Source organism: Papaver somniferum, chromosome 9, assembly GCF_003573695.1.
Source record: "Papaver somniferum cultivar HN1 chromosome 9, ASM357369v1, whole genome shotgun sequence".
NCBI lineage: Eukaryota > Viridiplantae > Streptophyta > Magnoliopsida > Ranunculales > Papaveraceae > Papaver > Papaver somniferum.
In genome coordinates this window covers 16,431,164-16,450,803 of record NC_039366.1, presented here as the reverse complement: position 1 = coordinate 16,450,803, position 19,640 = coordinate 16,431,164, and the positions used below count along the sequence as shown (strand labels likewise).

The window sequence follows — 19,640 nt, the reverse complement described above, 5'->3', positions numbered from 1 at the left end:
ATCTGGATTTTGAACAATGGTGTCGAAAGATTTTAGTTTAGATATATCAACAAAAAGTGATGCACCTAGATATTAGTCTGTGATGTTTACTTTCTTAGTTTTTAAGAGTTTGATCATCATTCTTTGATACCTCGCGTGTATTTTCATACTAAAGAACAATAAAAAATTTAGAAGTTTATTAGCTACCCCGAAGCCGGACTAAATTGATTTATGATGTTAAGCATGTAATTACAACTTAGAAAATTAGCTTTTGTGAACAACAGACAATCGTCTGCGAAAAAGAGATGGCTGACAGATTGTGTTGTCTAGCTATTGATTCCAGTTATTTTCTTTTCATGTTATTTTGCTATGAGTATGAGTAATCTAGAAAAGGCCTCTATACATATCAGAAAGAGATAAAGAAACAATATGTCTCCTTGTCTCAAACCTCTACAAGAAGAAAAGAATTATCCATGATTTCAATTTTGCAGAACTGTTATAGAGGCAATGGACAAACATTGAGAAATTACAGTGCACCAGTCCTTACGAAGTCCAAAAACGAACGTAATTTGATTTAAAAACTCCCAATTGACCATGTCGAAAGATTTCGACATGTCAATTTTAACCCCTAGCCCCACATATTTATTCTTCATGTTTTTTAAGTACACTTCATGTACACGTGCTACCACAGTGTTATTTGCAATCTATCGAGAGGGTGTGAAAGCAGACTGATATGGTGATATCATCCTTTCTAAGTATTTTTTAAGTCTATTGGCCATCAATTTAAATAGTATTTTATAGGTATTACTTAATCTTATTGGTCTGAAATCATTTAGCTTCATAACATGTTTTATTTTAGGTATATATAAGAAAAAGAAAAGTTACATTTAGTTTTGGATTGATTGTCTTTGTTTTAAAATTTTCTTGGATCAGGTTTACAAATTGGTGGCCTATTAGTTCCTAGTTTTGTTTAAACGGAAACCCATCCAGTCCTGGTGATTTGTTAGTTGTGCTATCTTTGACTACATTCCATATCTCAGTTTCATTAGGAATAGACATTAAATCTAGGTTGTCTTGTTCGGTTATTATACCCGGCTCATTAGAGGTAGGGGAAAAAGTAAACAGATCTATAAGATGGCTTCTTAAAAATTCATCCATCTGAGATTTCTTAGACAACCTCACCATTCTGATTTATCAAGAAATCTACCATGTTTATCAAGCAGTCTATCATGTTTCTTTTTCTTCTTTTTTGAGTTTAAATGTGGAAATACTTTGTGTTATGTTCACCTAAATTCTAAAGTTTTTTTTGTTTATGTTTTCTTGTTTGAAGGAATTTTTTATTTTCATGGCATTCAGATTAGTTATCTCTTTCGAAGTGTACTTGGCTTTAGACTTTATATATTGTTCTATTTGTATGAAACTTACATACAAATCTATCGAGCTCGGGAACGATACACTCTTCCACAGAACTACACATAGAATGCTTATACGGAAAATTCGGCATTTCTTTCCAATCCACAGAATGGGCGTAAATACACCTGTGTGGATCATCGGTGACGATTACTGGAATCATAAGTAAAACGTGCTAAAAATTACAAGCAGAGACAGGAAAAATATCTACGGCAGACAAGAAGAAATTGCAAGTAGATAGGATGAACCACACACCGTCAGATACAAATTCACCACTACCCAAAACCCACAAATCCAACGACTACAATTCACGCTGACGATATCTTTGATAAAAAAAAGTATCTTCTCCATCTCTGTGAAAGAGATATATCCCTTCTCCCTTGACTCTTGTCTTCCTTTTCTGATGACATCTTTTGACTCCCCCAAATTTCACAATTCGAAGATTTAAGGATTCAATTCACACTCGATTTACGGATTTAGGGATTCAATTGATGCCGGTAAGTCAAGTTCCGGATCAAGAATTCAATTCATTCGGCCTTCAATTTTGATGTGTATAAGTTATTGAGTTTTAGGGTTTTTCGAAGGAGTAATGTCAGGTGGAAGATTTGAAGGTATAGAAGGAGGATCATCATCAACATTGACGACTGTAAACGGAGGAGGACGGAACTATACTTCTTCTAGTCCGACGCTGTCAGGACGAGGTGGAGATGTTACTGGGATATTGAGTTCTGGTTCTACTACTTCATCTAGAGGGAGTACAACGTTGTCGTCTGTGGGTTTGTTACCGCCTTTATCTCAGTGTATTATGTTGGAGACTATTACATTGGATGATCAGAAAGGTACTAGGTCTGGTGAATTAAAGAGGATTTTTAATGTTGCGGATGAGAATTCCACGACTGCACAGTTTAAGGTGGGGAGTCCGGCGATGGTGGAGGATGTAAGGAGGTTTAGAGGTAGTTTGGTGGAGACTTCTACTAAAGCCAGGTAAATTTTGGATTTCTTGTGATTTTTGTAGTTTTAATTGCATTATGTGTTTTGTACTGCTTTGAGTGTGGAAATGAGAATGTGATTCTTGTAAGCTGGGGATGTTGTGAATTTTGAAGTTATCTTGTAGACGAAGTGGTAATTTGGATAATTAGGACTGAATGTTTGATGTTTTCGTTTTTTTTTTCGAATAGGGATAGAGTGAAAAAAATGCAGGAATCTGTGTTCAAATTGGACAAGTATAGGTTTAGTTATCCACCAAAGCGTAGAGCTAAGCTGTCACCTAGTGGTGGTACGAACGCGATGGTGGTGGGGAATCAGATTCAGCAGAACCCAATGGAGCTTGTGAATCAAAGATTGGATAAGAATGTTGGTTTGATTAAGCGTGTTCGTACTTCAGTAGCTGAAGTAAGTGTTTGTATTGTAAGCTTTAAGGGTCTTGCCCTATCTGTATTTTTTTCCCTTATGGTTTTGCAATTGTTTATTTTTCCTCGATGTTCAGCGCAGTCATGTTGCAATTGTTCTTATAGGTATCTGACCCGATGTTGAATGGTGATATTGCTATTTAAAATTGTTGTTTTTCCATCTTGGTATTCTAATCCCCGGGCACATTGTTTGCTGAATCCTCAGCTAGTAATATTAGTTCCTCTCGTTTCTTTGATTTCAGTCGGAAGCTAGGAATATTGCACTATCAAGGCAATCTGTAATTTTGGACAAGGACAGGGATATGCTTAAAAGCACCAGTGGAGGGGGATCAGTGCAGGATGAACAAAAAATCCGAGTAATGCCTGCTGGAGGGGATGGATGGGACAAAAGGATGAAAAGGAAGCGTTCTATTGGTGCAGTGGGTAATAGGGCCGTGGATGGTGATTACGAACCAAAACGAGCAATGCATCAGAAGCCTACCAGTGATCCTAGGTCACGTTCTCTTGATCCACATGGCTTTGGGTAATCTCCCATATACCTACAGATGTATTTATGTGGTCTGTTAGTAGTTGCTTGAATATACTTTGCTGGGATAAAATTGGTTTTCTTAATCTGAATTTCTCTTGACACCTGTTTTTTTTATAGTGGAAGAAGTATATCTGTCTAGGTTAGACATTTGTAACTACATTTCAATAGATTTTTGTAACCAGTCAATTGAGGGGGACGGCTGAATCTTATAGTGTATTTTGTTTCTTTTAGTTTCTAATATCTTCTATACGTTATCTCTATTTAGTGACAGCATGATAACATGATATCTTGTTCTTAAATTCTGATATCTCTCCAGATCATGTCCTTCAAATGGAGGTAGTGGAATCAACAAGTTCGACGTTACTTCTCAACTTACTAGTTCTAATATTCGTTTAACACCCAAGATTGAGCTGGAAAACATTTCTTTGCAAAATGATAGAAAGGACCGTGGAATGAACAAGTTGGATGTCACATCTCAACTTAGTTCCAATATTCGTTTGACACCCAAGATTGAGCCGGAAAACGTTTCTCTGCAAAATGATAGAAGGGAACGTGGATTTGGGTTTGATAAGGAGAGGGTTGTGGTTGTACCCAAGCTTAATAAGTATGTATCGAACTCTTTGTCATGTATGCATCTCTACTTTAGTATGTATGCTAATTGCTTCCAGCATTTCTCCTACTTTTTACTTTCTTATCTAACATTATGGTTCGCCTTTCATCCATGTACTTGCAATCCAGGCTTAATATTCTTGAGAGCAATCAGATAGGCTGCCACAGTCCAGTAACGAAAGGAAAAGCTTCCAGGGCAACACGTACTGGTCCTGGTGGGATAAACTCATCTCCCAACATCCCCCGTACACCTGGAGCCCATGAGATCTCGGAGCAACCTTCAAGCTTAAACAAAGTGCAGACTTTGGGTGGGGCAAATAATCGAAAACGCCCAATGTCTGCAGGATCACCTTCACCCCCTGTGACTCAATGGCTTGCTCAGAGGTCGCAGAAAAACTCGCGAACAAGAAGAACAAACCTGATTTCTCCTGTTTCAATCCGCGATGACATTCAGGCAGTGCCTGAAGGGTATCCAACTCCTGAAAATGGTAATAGATTAATGTCTAGTGAGACAACTTCCCAGCTCCACAAAGGTGTATCTAACAGAGCCCAACAGTATAAAATGAAACCTGAGAATGTTGCATCCCCCGCTAGATTTTCTGAAAGTGAAGAATCAGGAGCTGGTGAGAATAAAATGAAGGACAAACATGTGGACTATGGGGAGATAGAGGATCAATCTGTTGATGAAGTAAAGAAAATAGGGTCTATTGCGTCATCTATGAAGAAGAATAAAGTTTTTGTTAAGGAAGATGTGGAAGATGGGCCAAGGAGGGTAGGACGGAGTGGAAGGATTCAATCAGTGTCAAGAGTGTCTGTTCCTCAAATAAGGGAAAAAATGGATAGCCCAGGCACAGCAAAACCTGTGCGAAGTATGAGAATTGGCTCTGAAAAGAATGACAGGTGGGCTATTGATTCTAAATTTCTAGTGAATGCATTTAACTCGCGTCTACCAGATAATATCATCGTCTTTTATAAACTAATGACATTATGTTGTATGGTTCAGTAAACCAGGTCGTCCACCTTCAAAAAAGTTTGCAGAACGCAAGGTTATAACACGTCCTGGGAAGGCGCTAAATAGTGGTTCCCCTGGTTTCACAGGTAGTGTTTTCAGATAGTTTTCATGTCATACATGTACTAGCGTGCATAGCCAGCTTTGTATATCTTCAATTATTCCCGAAGTGTTTATAATGTAGTGTTTTCTCAAGATAGCGCAAACCCTAATGTCTCTGATACACCTAATGGATCATCTTAACTAATTTATTTATTTATTCATCTGTTTCTCATTCATATATTTCATATAAATTAACCTGCAAAATGTATAAATATTTTTATATTTCATGTATAAAATCTCTTCTCTGTTTCTCCATACTAAGAAATTCTTTATTAAACATCTTTTTTCAGGAGAATCGGACGATGATCACGATGAACTATTAGAAGCTGCAAATTTTGCTCTGAAATCAAGATGTACTGACCTTTCATTTTATCTGGTTCCCGTCTCTTGCTTTTGCAAAAACAAGGCTTCATTTTCTTTTATTTATGGCTATTATTATGGCTTGCAGATCTTGCTTGCTCAGGTTCGTTTTGGAAGAAAGTTGAACCAATTTTTGCTTCTGTGAGTTCAGAGGACACGATCTACTTGAGGCAACAGGTGTTAAGTGTTAACCAGAGTTGACTTTGTGTGCCATTTTGTTATTGCATCTCTTACTTCTGTTGTTGTTTAAAGTCTCTCTGATCTGATTCTATTTCTTATGCGGAATTGGATCAGTTACGTTTTGTGGAGGAGCTTGATGAATTATTTTGTGATGCGTCTGGTGCTGACCTTAATGATCTGGTATAGAACATTGCTAACCCTGTTATAATTCTTGGACTCCTGTTGGTCATTAGCATACATTGTTGTGTATAGAAGTTAGATTTAGTGAGGGTTGTCTATTCTTAGCCTGCTGGCATTGCGCAGTTTACTATAAGATCTCTTGGTCCTTCCTTCTAGTTAGACTTATGTTTCTATCATCTCAGGGAGAGGTTGGTTGGACAGAACCAGTGTCCAAGCTCAATGGTAATGGGTTGAGCATATCGGGTAAAGCTTCAGATTCTCTGACTCAATCGCAGGAATTTGATACTCTCTGCAGAATGTTAGACACAGAAGGTTATGAGAAAGTTAATCCGCTGTATCAAAGGGTTCTCTCTGCTTTGATTGGAGAAGATGAAATGGATGACAGTGACCATGTCAGTGAAGGACAAGAATTCTTTCACTATGCAAGTGATGACTCACCTTGTATTACCTTTGGTTCTGAATGTAAAGATGCGGATACGTTGGAGTCTGATCTTGATTCCAGCGGTGAATTGATAAATTCAGATACTGGGACTACATCTGGCTTTGACGAGAATCATTTGGGTGGGTCACCATCCTTCTCAAATAGTTCTGCTTCTGCAATTTCTTCTTCTGACTGCCAGTATCAACTCATGTGTCTGGACGACAAACTCATGCTAGAGCTGCAGAGCATTGGCCTGCATCCAGAGAGAGTGGTAAGTCTCATTTTTCCACCTCTTTTTCGCAAGATCTCATTTGCTAATTAGGTTCATCCTTTTGAGTTGGAATCTCATGTAAACTTTGATCTCACTCTAAGATTCAGCATATTTGTTAGTCTGTTGGTGGTGCATTTAGTTATTACTTGGTAGTGATTTGTCTGGTTGTCTCTAATATTTGTTTCATCCCAGCCTGATCTGGCGGAGGGAGAAGATGAACAGATAATTAAAGAAATTCAGGAACTTAAAAAGGGGCTATACCAAAAGGTTTGACACTGGATTGTTTTTTTTATTGTACTGAACTTTTCTTAGAATATTCTGATGGATTTAAATATTTACTTTACCCAATTACCCCACATTTCTTTTTAAGCAACTGATGACCAGACCTTGTATGTGCGAGTTATCTGATCTCTTTTTCGAAATAATGTGGAACATCATTTTTCTATGTTGATCTAGCAGGCGAGGAAGACGAAAGTTAAGTTAAGCAAGATAGATAAAGCTCTTCTGAAGGAAAGGGAGGTTGAACGAAGGTAGGATAAACAATTGGATGTTTTTCATATTAGATTTTTATCTTGCTCAAGTAAACATAATGGAGGATATTTTGCAGGGAGATTGAGAAGATTGCAATGAACAAACTTGTTGACATGGCATACAAAAGGCGAATGGTAATTTTCATTTGGTTTTCCTTTTCTGTAGTTTTACTCTGTGATTTAAGTCTTTTGTGCCAGTTTATGGGTTTATGATATAGTGAAGCTTATGTATCGACACCAATGCCATACGTTACCAAATTCATGATGAATTAAAACATTGTTAATGTAATGTTTAGTGTCTTTCCAAAGAATTGCAGCTGCATTGGGCTTATACTCTAGTTACTAGCAGAATACCATGTGGACCAAACTACAAGATTGTTATAGATTAGGGGCTCTCAAGCAATATTGACTACTGTTTAGGCTAATTTCTTTTACTAAAAAGCCCTTAGGTGAATATTGTGAAAGATTTCTATGCATTAGGTGTGATCCATGACATTCTTTTGCTTCAAAACGTCTGATAGGCGTGTCGAGGAGGTAATTATTCAAGAAGTGGAGTCAGTAGGGTCTCAAAAGTAGCTGCCCTAGCTTTTGTTAAACGGACTATTACTCGATGTCGGAAGTTTGAAGCTACAGGCAAAAGTTGCTTTAGTGAGTCGTCTCTTCAAAAGATCATTTTGTCTGCATCTAGATGCAGCAACGATGGAGAACCTGTTGATACTGTCTGTACTGAGGCTGCTGCGAATGTACCGTTAGGTATGCTAATTTATATTTCATGTCACACCAACACCCAATCCTTCTGGCATGCTAATGTAATGTTTGTTAACTTTTCTGCAGCTCCAGGTGCTGTTTCTGTCAGTGTTGAGCGACCTGGTCCATGTGGTGTTAAATTGGATAGGGGATCCAATGCCTTTCAGTCTCTTAGCCATTCATCTGTTCAGACCTTTGCACAATGTGAGCCAATGTCAAACAGAGGAAAAAAGAGAGAAGTACTGCTTGAGGACGTTGGAAACACTGCTTCAAGAGCAGTAGCGCCTTATGGTGAAGTTCTCTTGGGTAATGTAAAGGGAAGTAGAATTGAGAGAGATAGGGATCTATCAACTGGTAATTTTGTTGCAAAGATTGGTCGCCCATTACTGGGAGGATTTAGAGGGGAACGCAAAACTAAAACAAAACTCAAGCAGCAAAAACTTGTTCAGTTGTCAGCTTCAGGAAATGGTCTCTTTGACAAGGTTAGAGAAACAACAGAAGTCTACCGTCCAGTTAGTGATTTTAATGAAACAACGACAAAGGATAGAAACAAGGTACGGGGCGAAGTGGAGCTACCCCCACCCAACAAAACTCATCTGAATTCATCCAAAGAAACGCGGGAACCAGGTCTTTTTGGCAGTTTACACCTAAATGATTTGGATCCAGCTTCTGTGTCTAACGATCTTGACGAGCCCCAAGATCTTACATCATGGTTGGATTTTGATGTAGATGTGCAAGACCTTGATTCAATGGGTCTTGAAATACCTATGGATGACTTGTCAGAAATTTTGATGTGATAGTTGGGCGCAGCGGAAGCTCCTTTTTGTCTGAATCATCTAACTGCCGTCTTCAGTTATAGCCATCTCTGTGATTCTCGAAAAGTTCAACAGTTTATTTTGAACAAACTTGGTAACAGGTTCTTTTCTTTTGCTGATTCTACCTATTTTGTGGGTATCATTACTAGCAAGAGCTTCTCGGATCTGCGCGTAAGCGCAAATGTGTACATACATTTTGTTCCCGGGAAGAAATCTTCAGTGTTCCTATGTACATGATAACTTATTTCCGAGTTGATCAGGCTCTGTTGTTTCATTGTTGTAAATCAACAACTCGGTCCCCTTCAATATTACTCGGACTTCATTTTGTTCTTGCTTATAGTCTAGAAAAACAGTCGGACGGTTAGACTCGGCTAGACTAAGTCACAGTGCCATTGCCATTGCCATTTGAACCGACTTAACAGAACAAGGCAGTACACAAAGCTTTCATCAAGTATATATAACAAGAATCAGAGTTTGATGTGAAATAATCAGCATATTTCAAATGAAAGAATTCCTCAGTAAATCTATTTAGAAAAAATAATTAAAAAAAACAAAATACAAACACAATCAAAAGTACATATCAACTGAATAGATAACACAGACGCTTCTGAGTAATTCGCAGAAGTGAATGTATTTTTTCCGATTGCGGCGCAATTCGTAGATATATAAAACAAAATGAACGAACTTTAACACTGCAATGATGCTTTTGTTCGTGTCAGGTAACTTAAATGTGGTGCTCCTCTCCTGTTGCTCTGTACAAAAAGAAACTCACCATTTCTTGGTGCAGATATTATTGGCACACACAGACAACCAAGGAGATGACAAGCACTTGACACTAACTTGACGCTATAGACCCCCCATCTTCACTTGTATACACTCTTCTTACCTTCCTTCTGCTTTCACCATCTGTGAGAAAACTCTGCTCATTGAAATACCTGAAATATCATCATCCCCAATGTCGATTTGAGTATCAGTGCCAGTACCTGTTGTCGTGTGGACGACGTCCGAGACTTGTGGTGAGAGTTCACCTATTCTGTTAGTGCTGTTTTCATCAGGATCCTCTGGCAGGACTGCCTCTTGAAGTTGAAGAACATACTCCAGATTCCATAAGATATCTCCCATTGACGGCCGATCAACACCATATTCAGACAGACATTTCTCAGCTGTCTCTCCAAACTTCCTTAGAGAATCAGGTCTTATTTTACCAACGAGGTTAGGATCGATGATTTGATCCAGCTGCCCCAGTTTCTGAAACTTCATTGCCCATTCTGCCAAATTCACCCTGTCCCTTGGAAGAGATGGATCAATAACTGGTCTTGCACAAAGAACTTCAAATAAAACAACGCCAAACGAGTAGACATCTGACTTCTCTGTTAACTGTTGTCTTCTGAAATACTCTGGATCCAAATACCCAAAACTTCCTTTCACTGCAGTACTAACATGAGTTTGATCGAGTTCAGGCCCTGCTTTTGATAACCCGAAATCAGCAACTTTAGCCATGAGATTCTCGTCGAGTAGAATGTTTGCAGATTTCACATCACGGTGAATGATTGCCTTTTCAGAACCAGTGTGAAGGTAATGAAGTCCTCTAGCCGATCCAATGCATATTTCCACCCTCTGCTTCCAACTCAAAGTAGGAAAATCTGAGCCATAGAGGTGTCCTTTGAGGGTTCCATTCTCCATGTATTCGTAAACTAAGATCATTTCATTCTTTTCATCACAGTAGCCAATCAGAGAGACCAAATGGCGGTGACGGAACCGGGATAACAGCTCAATTTCTGTCAAGAACTCTTTAAGACCTTGTTGCGATTGTGGATTGCCTCTCTTTACTGCCACCTTTGTACCATCTACCAGTTCTCCCTTGTAAACCTTCCCGAATCCACCAACCCCAATTACCCAAGTCTCATCAAAATTGTTGGTGGCGTCTAGCAATGCGACTAAAGGAACACGGTAACCAAGGTTTGTGATGGTATTATTAGTAGTACCAGTATATTTCCTTCCTCCCATGGTAGTTGTATTCCCTCCGTTCATGTTCATGGAGAAAGGAACCCAATTCTTCGATTCCTGAAGCTTTGCCAATCTTTTTCTTCTTCTACAAATGAAGAACACAACTATAGCCAAGATCAAAGCAATTACTGCAATAGCGACTCCCACTATGATACCAAGATTCATCTTAGAACCAGCCTTAGAGGCCACAAACGGTGTACCACCAAGACTATTTGAAGAACTATTCATTTTCATAATCTCCAGCCCATTTAGAATGGCATTCGGAAAAGTATCAGCAGAGTCAGTTGAAGGACCAACACTTACGCTAAGCTTATTATTCTCACTTTGCTCTGTAATGAAGTCATAAAAAGAAGGAGTACCCAGACTAGGAAACTCGAGACTGCGACGTGCTTCCCATGTGTTTACGTAAACATTGAAGCTGAGCTGGTTAGCAGCGGGACTTACTATATCACAGAAGTGAAACCTAATGAAGTACTGAAATCCAGGATCCACGTCGAAAGTCCATGTCACGTTGATCTTGCTATTGGGGTCACCTCCAGTATTCATCACTCTGGCAGAGCCATAGACAGGATCAGGAGCAATATCCCTGGAAGGTCCACCATCTACATACTTGACAGTTCCCGTCTTCTTTCTGGCAAGATTCTTGCTCGCTAAAAAATCATCATCAGGAATCCAAGTTCGGCCAAGAGTATCATTAGTTGGGGACACTTTAGGTCCCCCCATATTCACTCTCCATAGCGTTTGCAATGCTTGCTTTGTCAGACCTTGAAAATTAGCCTTCGAAGGCACATTTGTAGCATCATCGGTTATGAGCTCATCAGGTACAGAAACAACTTCCAACGCATTCAAGAAAGCAAATGACCCGCTGGCTGGAGTGAACTGGATATTGAGGTCGCCTGCGTTTACGTTGACAGAGAATTCCTTAACAACCGAATCCTTCTGAATCTGGAAATCGCTAAGAAGGACAAACTGCTGGGTCGCAACAGAGAATTTTGCAGTAGTCATATCATAGCTTTGGTAAATGAACGGAGCGAAATATAACCGAATCCAGTGTCTACCGGCCTTCTGCATACGAAATGTGTAAGACGAAGTACCATTGAATACCCGAGCAGTCTGAAATAGAGGCAAACCATAGGTACCCGAGTCTAAAATCCCAGTAGTATTCGCCAAAATGTCTGATGTAGTTGAAAGTGTCTTGGAATCGGAAGTATCCGGCTGAAAAAGCCGATCACCGATGGATGTATTGGTGGGTGATCCACAATCTATCAAGAAACTATCTATAGGACTGAATCCATTACACACATAAACATAACACAGGATGAATGAAACCCATACGACCAATACAAGTCCTCCTCCTCTAACCCCCATCTTGAAATCCAACAACACACAAAACCCAAATCCAACCACAGAACAAAATTATTGAAATATTTCAACTCTTCTTGTAATCTAGGTACACTCAAACTAGGGTTTCCTTTACAGATACAAGCAAATCAATAGCCCTAATTTCAATAGTACTTGAAAAAATTGAAGAAAAATTAGTGTAGTACACAACAAAAAAAATTAAGGGAGTACCTTTCAAGAGAGAAAATCCAGATTCTTCATCATCATCATTATACTAAAAAAAAAAAAAAAACTTTACCAAACAAGATTAAACACAAAACCCATTTCTGATCTCTAATTTTCTTCTTGATGAACCTCTTAAAAAATTGATGGGTAGTAGTACCTGGTTTTTGGTATTCAGGAGATAAAAACAACAAAATGGAGTCAAATGGGATTTGAAGAAAAAGGCCAGCTAATTGTGAAGAGATAGACCCACCACCGTCCTTCCTCTTCCTTAACAGCCGTTTCTGCTTGGACACAGTAATCTAATCTCAACTCTCTTTTTTTCTTTTTTTGTTTATTGGTTTTTCATTTATTTATTAAGTAGCTGAGTGAAGAAGAAAGAGGAGGACAGAGATATTTTTATTACTCTGTTTTGTAAAAGACCTTTATGGGTACCACGTCCATGTTTTGTCAATTTTTTTCAACCATAACTGTGCTTTTTATGTCCTCCCCGGCCCGGATAACACGGTGCCAAGACAGGGGATTTTTTTGTACTGAAATACTTTCTGTACTTCGTATTTTTCCACATTTTTTCTTGATTTGTCCCTGACTTGAAATCACCACATAAAATGAATAATTGTGTATTTCAATTTTCTATACACACTCTTAAATAGTTTTCTCTATGTATTTCTTTTAATTTGAAATTTTCCAAGAAAACAACAAAAAATCAAGACATCTAAAAACTAGAAATCTTAAATACTAACTTAGGATACTTTTGGGAAAAAAATTATTCTTTTTCTGTTTCTTAATCTTTATGCAAAATTCTATTTTAACATCTAAATTATGACGGAGGGAGTAACATCCTTTGAAATTTGGATATCCAAACACTGCACGTAACTTTTTGGTTCTGGACCAGGATTGAAAATAAAATAAGGTAGTAATTATATAATTAACGTAAGTTTTATGAAAGTAAGTAGAAATTCAAGGAAGATGATAAATTTACAAGTCCCAACTAAATCTTAACTCGATAAAATAAGGTAGTAATTATTAATTTATCGTAACTTTATTGTATTTTTAAATAAGTTGTCGAAACTTCTTTTTTTCCCGACATTTCTTTTGTTTGTTTTCTGTATAATTTTAAAGTGACAATTGGGAGTTGGGTCGCAGTAAATTATAGTGTGATTCCGTGGACACTCTCGAGTTATCGATCGTCGTTTTAAACGAGGTAACAGTATTGATGAATTATTTGAGTTGTTTCTTCAATGTTAGCTAGTGTAATCAATCTCAATCGAGATTCTTGGTCTCAGTCCACCGTCGTGACGAGATTTGATCGAGAGAAGACGATCAAGATTCAACCGAGATATGTTGTGGCAAACTTAATATATGGAAAATTAGTAACAAGAATCAAATCCAACCTTGAAAAACTCCATTCCATTTTAGGGTTTTTTTAAAATTGGCCGCATTTCTTTAGATATATACAAGCGTAACATCGATAAAGTGTGTAAAACGCTTGGTTTATACATTAACGGGTATGAAAAATAAAAATAAAAAATATTATGAGATTTTATCAAGATCTCCCAGGGTAAAATTATCTCGGTTTCTCAGTCCAACCAAAATAAGACCGAGATCCAAAATTGATTATACTGGTGCTAACGATGATCTTAGAGCTCTACACTCATGTTTTGTCAATTTTTTTCAACCATAACTGTGCTTTTTATGTCCTCCCCGGGCCGGATAACACGGTGCCACAAAAAATAATACTCCCATGTCCTAGTTTACATGTCAAGATAGGCGATTTTTTTTGAAACCTATTATCCGGATTCTAAGGATTTGGTTTGCAGGGTTCTTAGAGCATCTCCAACAGTGAGTGCTAAAAATCCTACGTGGAGTTTTTATTTAGATCCTTATTTTTGGGGTCATATGCATGTGGCAAAAATAGCAAAGTTTTGCTCATGGACTATCTCCAACAGTGTGGGGTATTATTTTGAGGATTTGTTGTTTTGGATAATGATAAAATTGATTTCCCTTTTTCCTATTGGTTCAGAAAAAATTAGTAAAGAGTAAAAATTTAAAATATGGTTAAAAAAATGACGTGGAGGTCATTCACAAGGTCTAAATAAGACTTTCTCCAAGACCTTCATATTTATTTTGACACCCTTCCTATTTAATAGGACCCACTGTTGGAGATGGATTTAATGTAAATGTGGGTCTAAAATCCTATGTGTCATTAAAAAATAAGACCTTCACCCTCTATTGGAGATGTTCTTATGGATTCAACTATCCTAAATGTGGATGTGGGAGATCTATTTTGTTATCAAAAATACAAAAATATCCTTTGAAAACCTAAATAATTATCGTACCTAAATATAATTAAATAAAAAACAAAACGCAAATTGAACAATATTATTATTATTATTGAATAAAGAGTATTACATGAACTAGTTGGAAGCCTAACAAGCTAAGCTCCAACGACATACTACTGCATTAATTGAACAGGTTGATGTGCTAGCCTACCAGCGAGCCTCATGGGCAACCTATCCAAGGAAGCCGAAGCGGATGGGGGCTGAGATGGTGTCACGAGGGGGGAAAACTAACTCTACCTTCCACGTTAATATCTGCAATATTACGCCATTGGGGCTCGAACCTGGGACCTCCTTGAACACTCTCGAAGATGATCAAGATTCAACCGAGATATGTTATGGCAAACTTAATATATGGAAAATCAGTAACAAGAATCACCGTGGGAAAAAAATTATTCTCTTTGTGTTTCTTAATCTTTATGCAAAATCCTATTTTGGCATCTAAACTAGGACGAAGGAAGTAACATCCTTTGAAATTTGGATATCCAAACACCGCACATAACTTTTTGGTTCTGAGCCAGGATTGAAAATAAAAGAAGATAGTAATTATATAATTAATGTAAGTTTTATGAAAGTATATGTAAGTAGACAGTACAGTAGAACTTCAAGGAAAACAATAAATTTACAAGTCCCAACTGGATTTGTACAAGCTAAATGTTAACTCGATAAACCAATACCTTCGCTTAAATAATATTTTTCTTTGATTTTAAGGTTATTAATGTATCAAAATTTTACTGTATTTTTAAATAGGTTGTCGAAACTTTATTTCCGACATTTTTTTTAGTGTGATTCCGTGGACACTCTCTGAGTTATCGATCCTCTTTTTAAACGAGGTAACAATATTGATGAATTATTTGAGTTGTTTCTTCGATGCTAGCTAGTGTAATCAATCTCGGTCGAGATCCTTGGTCTCAGTCCACCTCCGCGACGAGATTTGACCGAGAGAAGATGATCAAGATTCAACCGAGATATGTTATGGCAAACTTAATATATGGAAAATCAGTAACAAGAATCAAATCCAACCTTGAAAAACTCCATTTCATTTTAGCATTTTTTATATATTGGTCGCGTTTCTTTAGATTTATACAAGCGTAACATGGATAAAATGTGTAAAACGCTTGGTTTATACATTAACGGGTATGAAAAATAAAAATAAAAACTTGTATGAGATTTTATCAAGATCTCCCAGGATAAAATTATCTCGGTTTCTCGGTCCAACCAAAATAAGACCGAGATCCAAAATTGATTATACTGGTGCTAACTGATGATCTTATCGCCCTTCCAATTCCGATTGCTTGAAGATTTTATTTGCTTTGCCCAATTTCCCAATAACTATTAAAAATTTGACAAATTTGTTCTCCTTTTTACATTTGGGTGGGAGAGATATGGGAAATATCAATCAAGCATTCACATGTGGGTTTTGAGGAGTTTCCTCCTAGATTCTTGTATTAGTGTGGGGTTTAAAGTAAACATGTTAATTATGAGTGGGAGTCAAAAGTGGTTAACATTGCACTTTAATTGGTATGGCTTTCTACTTACTCAAAAATCTATGTCATTCTCAATCAATTTAAAGTCTAAAGTAGAGTCAAAAACCTATGATCAAAAAAGGACTAGAGTAGAAGAAGGTGGAGTAGAAGAAAAGTTCTTTTTGACCCTTGGTGCTATACTGCTAATCCATTGTCATTACCAACTAAATCTTAGTATTAAAGCTTTTAACCAAGAATTTTTTTGACAGAATATTTTCATTCTTAACCGACATTGAGCAACTGATATTTTCTTTCTTTTTGAGAAAGAGGAAAACATTTGTTCCAGAGAGTCTTCCTTCCGGAATAGATTTTTTTTTTTGGTGGATCGAAGAAAGATCAGAGTCTTCCTAGTCCCTCTGTTTTTAGAGAAGAGATCCTATCATTTTTTTTTATTTTAGTCTAAAAATCTATTCTATTATATAAAGGGAAGACCCCTTAGGCACTGTTCATGAACAATGTTTTGAAGCTGCAGATTTCGAATTTCCAAAACTGTCTTTTTCCCAAGCCCACATAAATTATGTATGAAAATAAAAATGAGGGTATATCAGTAAGTTTTTATTTTAAACTTACACATACAATTACAAACAATGGTAAATCCCGGTCTTCCCACAAAAATGATGGGCTCCATTTCCAGATTGCAAGTGCGGAACAATCTTGTAGGCCACATTAAAAAAAAGTGATAATAAATCTTTTCCAAACATAGAAAAGGTATTAATTACTGGTAAATTGAAGGCATGAGACATTCTGGATCACTAAGTAATAGCAAGGGTAAAATGCAAATGTACTCCTGTTTTTTTTGGCTTTTCAAGTGGACCTCCGTTTTTTTTTTAAGTTTACAAATATACTCATGTTTTGACTTGGTCCCATTGTTTTTTTTGAAAAAAACGGTTTTCATCTAGTTAAGTGCAAGGTGACAGTTATCTCACCTATTAAATACCCATGAACCACATCTTTTTCGTACTTGGTCAGTTTTCCACCAACTAAAAACTCGGAATCCTGATATTCGCAATGATGAACCCTGAACCGTAAATTTGGGAATGATAAACCCTGAAATAAAATTCACGAACCCTGAACTTGGATATGGCGAATCCTAAACTAAAAACCGTGAATCCTGAATTTGTGAATGATGAACACTAAACTAAAAACTATGAACCCTGAACTAAAAACCATGAACCCTGAATTTGTGAATGATGAACCATGAACGGATGAACCCTAAACCATGAACGCTGAACTTGGGAATGAAGAACCCTAAACTAAAAACTTGAATCCTGAACTTGGGAATGATTAACCCTTTTGGGGAATACGAGGTAACGAACCTGAAAATGATGGAACAATCTTGAACCTGAAAAATAATGTAGAAGGTTAACATGGCAACAACTAAAGGGTAAATAAGTAAATTGTAGGATCAGAATCTCGCAGCAATAATGCCTCAGCGAAATTATTAACAACACAACAGCGTCGCAGAACAATTTCAGAAATGACATAATAAACGACGTCAACTAAAATCATGAGAAAAATGTGATGGTTCTGCGAAAATAAGAGAGTTTGTGAGATTAACATTTGTAAGGTTGCGAGAATATCGCAAGACATATCCGAAAATAAAGGACATATTAGCTGTCATCCACTATGTACTTCCCCTATAAATAGTCGTTCAGTTGTAAAGGAAAGAGAGAGATCTTTTTTGAGTAAGAAACAAGTAAATAGGAGAGAGAAAATCTAGAGCAGTGATTATTATTGATTCCTTTATCTTTTCTTGTAAGATTGTTCAAAGATTCATCAATAAAATTAAGATTGTTAATCTAAAATGAGTTGAATGTTAATGAAATCATATTAGGGGTGTAGTGTAGGATTTCCTGCAACTACATAATGGCGCTAGAAACAGAGAACATTGAAGATTATTCTAGAAAAAATTGAAGATTAATATTGAGATTTGTGAAGATTTGGAGTGATTGATTAAGAATTTTACATAATTTCTTGCAATTCGTTAACATTGAAGAAATGGCTAGAAGAAGAAATACATCAGAACAACCAACTACTGTTAGAAGAAGCAAGAGAATTGTTGGAAGGGAAAGAAGTGAAATGGGAGAATCTACTAGAATGAGAAGTAATAGAGAAAATCAAATTCAACCACCAGTTCAACAAACACTAGTACAAGAGAGGAATACAGATTATGATAGGGTGAGTATACACACTTGGCAATCAAATTCAGCAGAAGAAATAGAAGAAGAGCAACAAACCAGAAACCATAAACAGGTAGAGAGAAATCAAGAAGCAGATGAAGGAATAATTCATGGAGATGAGGTAATTGGAGCGTTAGAAACATTGAGACGAAGAATACACGAAGAAAGAAGAGCTGAGGCAGAAGAACGTGCGAATTTAACAAGGCAAAATCACGAATTGAGGATGCAAAATATGAGACTACAGAGTAGAAGATCGAAAAGTATTACAAAATCATATTCAAGATCGACTAGAAGAGAAATCAGGCGAAACTCACCCACAATTAATGCTGGAAACAATATTCAAGAAGAAATATCAAATCCTAATGAAGAATATCGGGAAAATAGAGAAAGAACTGATGATCGTTACGTTCCACAAAATGAAACTTTTGATGATAGGCAAAATGATCGAAATCAAGAGAACGAACAACGTCAGGGACGAAATGACCAAGATGGCGAAGGAAATCGAGAGGAAGAAATGAGAATTTTACATGAAAGAGAAACTCAAAGAAATCAACAGACGATTGAAGAAGAAATTGAAAGACATTATGCTGAACAAGCACGTATAATTTGCGAACGTGAAAGATTGAGAGCGGAAATGGAAGAACAAGAGCTTCCGGAGATAATTCGCCAGAACAATCACGACAATCGAGAAAGAAGGCGTACACAAAACCGGAATAACGGTAATATCAATGAAGAGTATGGCTGAAAGACAGCGAATGGAATTAATAAGAAATGAACAAAATCATGAAGGGGAAAATGAGAGACATAATCATTTGCGAATTCAAGATAGAGATGAAGAAGAGACTCGCAGAAGAAGACGAGATGAGGATAATGAAGAAGAAATGCAAAATTTCGCGAGAGAAGAAAGACATGAACGCAGAAGAAGAGAGGCGAAATTAAAAAGACCAATGGATCAAAATTCAGGTGTAAATAAACAAATCTTGAAGGAGTTAGAAGAAATGAGAGGAATGCTAAATAATAGAGGAGAAGTAGGCAGAAGACAATTGGATGAAGCTATAGAAGAAGCTGCGAAAACTCCATTTACAAGGGAAGTACAACTAGGAGGAATACCACCGAAATGCAATTTGCCCGCATTAACAAGCATTTTTGATGGAACAACTTGTGCAATTCAACACATTAAAGCCTACGTGAGGTGCATGTTGCAATGGGAAAATCATGATGTTGTATTATGCAAGTATTTCGCATCCAGATTAACAGGGGAGGCGTTAAAATGGTTCGAAGGTCTACCAAAGAATACAATAACATCTTTCAATCATTTGCAGACTACATTACTGGGGCATATATAAGTAATAATTCTTCGCGACCTGGTATTGAAGACGTGTTTGGATTAAAATAAAGGATTGGCGAAAGTTTGAAGCACCTAACTAAAACATGGAGGACTATGTGTAGCGAAATGGCTGGCCGTGTAGATGAG

General features: G+C 37.1%; 2 protein-coding genes across 4 annotated transcripts; one reads left to right on the top strand and one right to left on the bottom strand.

Moving 5' to 3' along the window:
- The first annotated feature begins 1,781 nt into the window (after nt 1-1,781).
- LOC113309525 lies at nt 1,782-8,882 on the top strand. Of its 2 annotated transcripts, XM_026557955.1 has the most exons (16): nt 1,783-1,886; nt 1,974-2,373; nt 2,568-2,781; nt 3,041-3,321; nt 3,644-3,931; nt 4,066-4,836; nt 4,940-5,034; nt 5,338-5,400; nt 5,496-5,584; nt 5,702-5,767; nt 5,950-6,459; nt 6,652-6,726; nt 6,916-6,989; nt 7,067-7,124; nt 7,511-7,742; nt 7,824-8,882. In XM_026557955.1, the coding sequence occupies exons 2-16, from the start codon at nt 1,979-1,981 to the stop codon at nt 8,531-8,533; spliced, it is 3,921 nt and encodes a 1,306-aa protein (XP_026413740.1). In that variant the 5' UTR covers nt 1,783-1,886; nt 1,974-1,978; the 3' UTR covers nt 8,534-8,882. The 2 variants fall into 2 exon arrangements, with proteins under 2 accessions (XP_026413741.1, XP_026413740.1); XM_026557956.1 differs by having other exon boundaries at nt 1,782-2,373; nt 6,919-6,989.
- Nucleotides 8,883-9,034: 152 nt separating this feature from the next.
- LOC113309526 (receptor-like protein kinase HERK 1) lies at nt 9,035-12,478 on the bottom strand. Of its 2 annotated transcripts, XM_026557958.1 has the most exons (3): nt 12,282-12,478; nt 12,131-12,173; nt 9,035-11,926 (listed from the first exon to the last, which is right to left on the bottom strand). In XM_026557958.1, exon 3 carries the CDS (start codon nt 11,924-11,926, stop codon nt 9,434-9,436), a length of 2,493 nt encoding a protein of 830 aa, XP_026413743.1. In that variant the 5' UTR covers nt 12,131-12,173; nt 12,282-12,478; the 3' UTR covers nt 9,035-9,433. The 2 variants fall into 2 exon arrangements, with proteins under 2 accessions (XP_026413743.1, XP_026413742.1); XM_026557957.1 differs by having other exon boundaries at nt 12,131-12,478.
- Between the last annotated feature and the right edge of the window lie 7,162 nt (nt 12,479-19,640).

What these genes read in the sequence shown, in the direction of transcription:
- LOC113309525 (XM_026557955.1), top strand. Translation starts at nt 1,979, where the DNA reads ATGTCAGGTGGAAGATTTGAAGGTATAGAAGGAGGATCATCATCAACA. An exon ending in GTTGTACCCAAGCTTAATAA is followed by an intron (nt 3,932 to 4,065) that starts GTATGTATCGAA and finishes CTTGCAATCCAG; the next exon opens with GCTTAATATTCTTGAGAGCA. An exon ending in TTTTGCTCTGAAATCAAGAT is followed by an intron (nt 5,401 to 5,495) that starts GTACTGACCTTT and finishes TATGGCTTGCAG; the next exon opens with ATCTTGCTTGCTCAGGTTCG.
- LOC113309526 (XM_026557957.1), bottom strand. Translation starts at nt 11,926, where the DNA reads ATGGGGGTTAGAGGAGGAGGACTTGTATTGGTCGTATGGGTTTCATTC.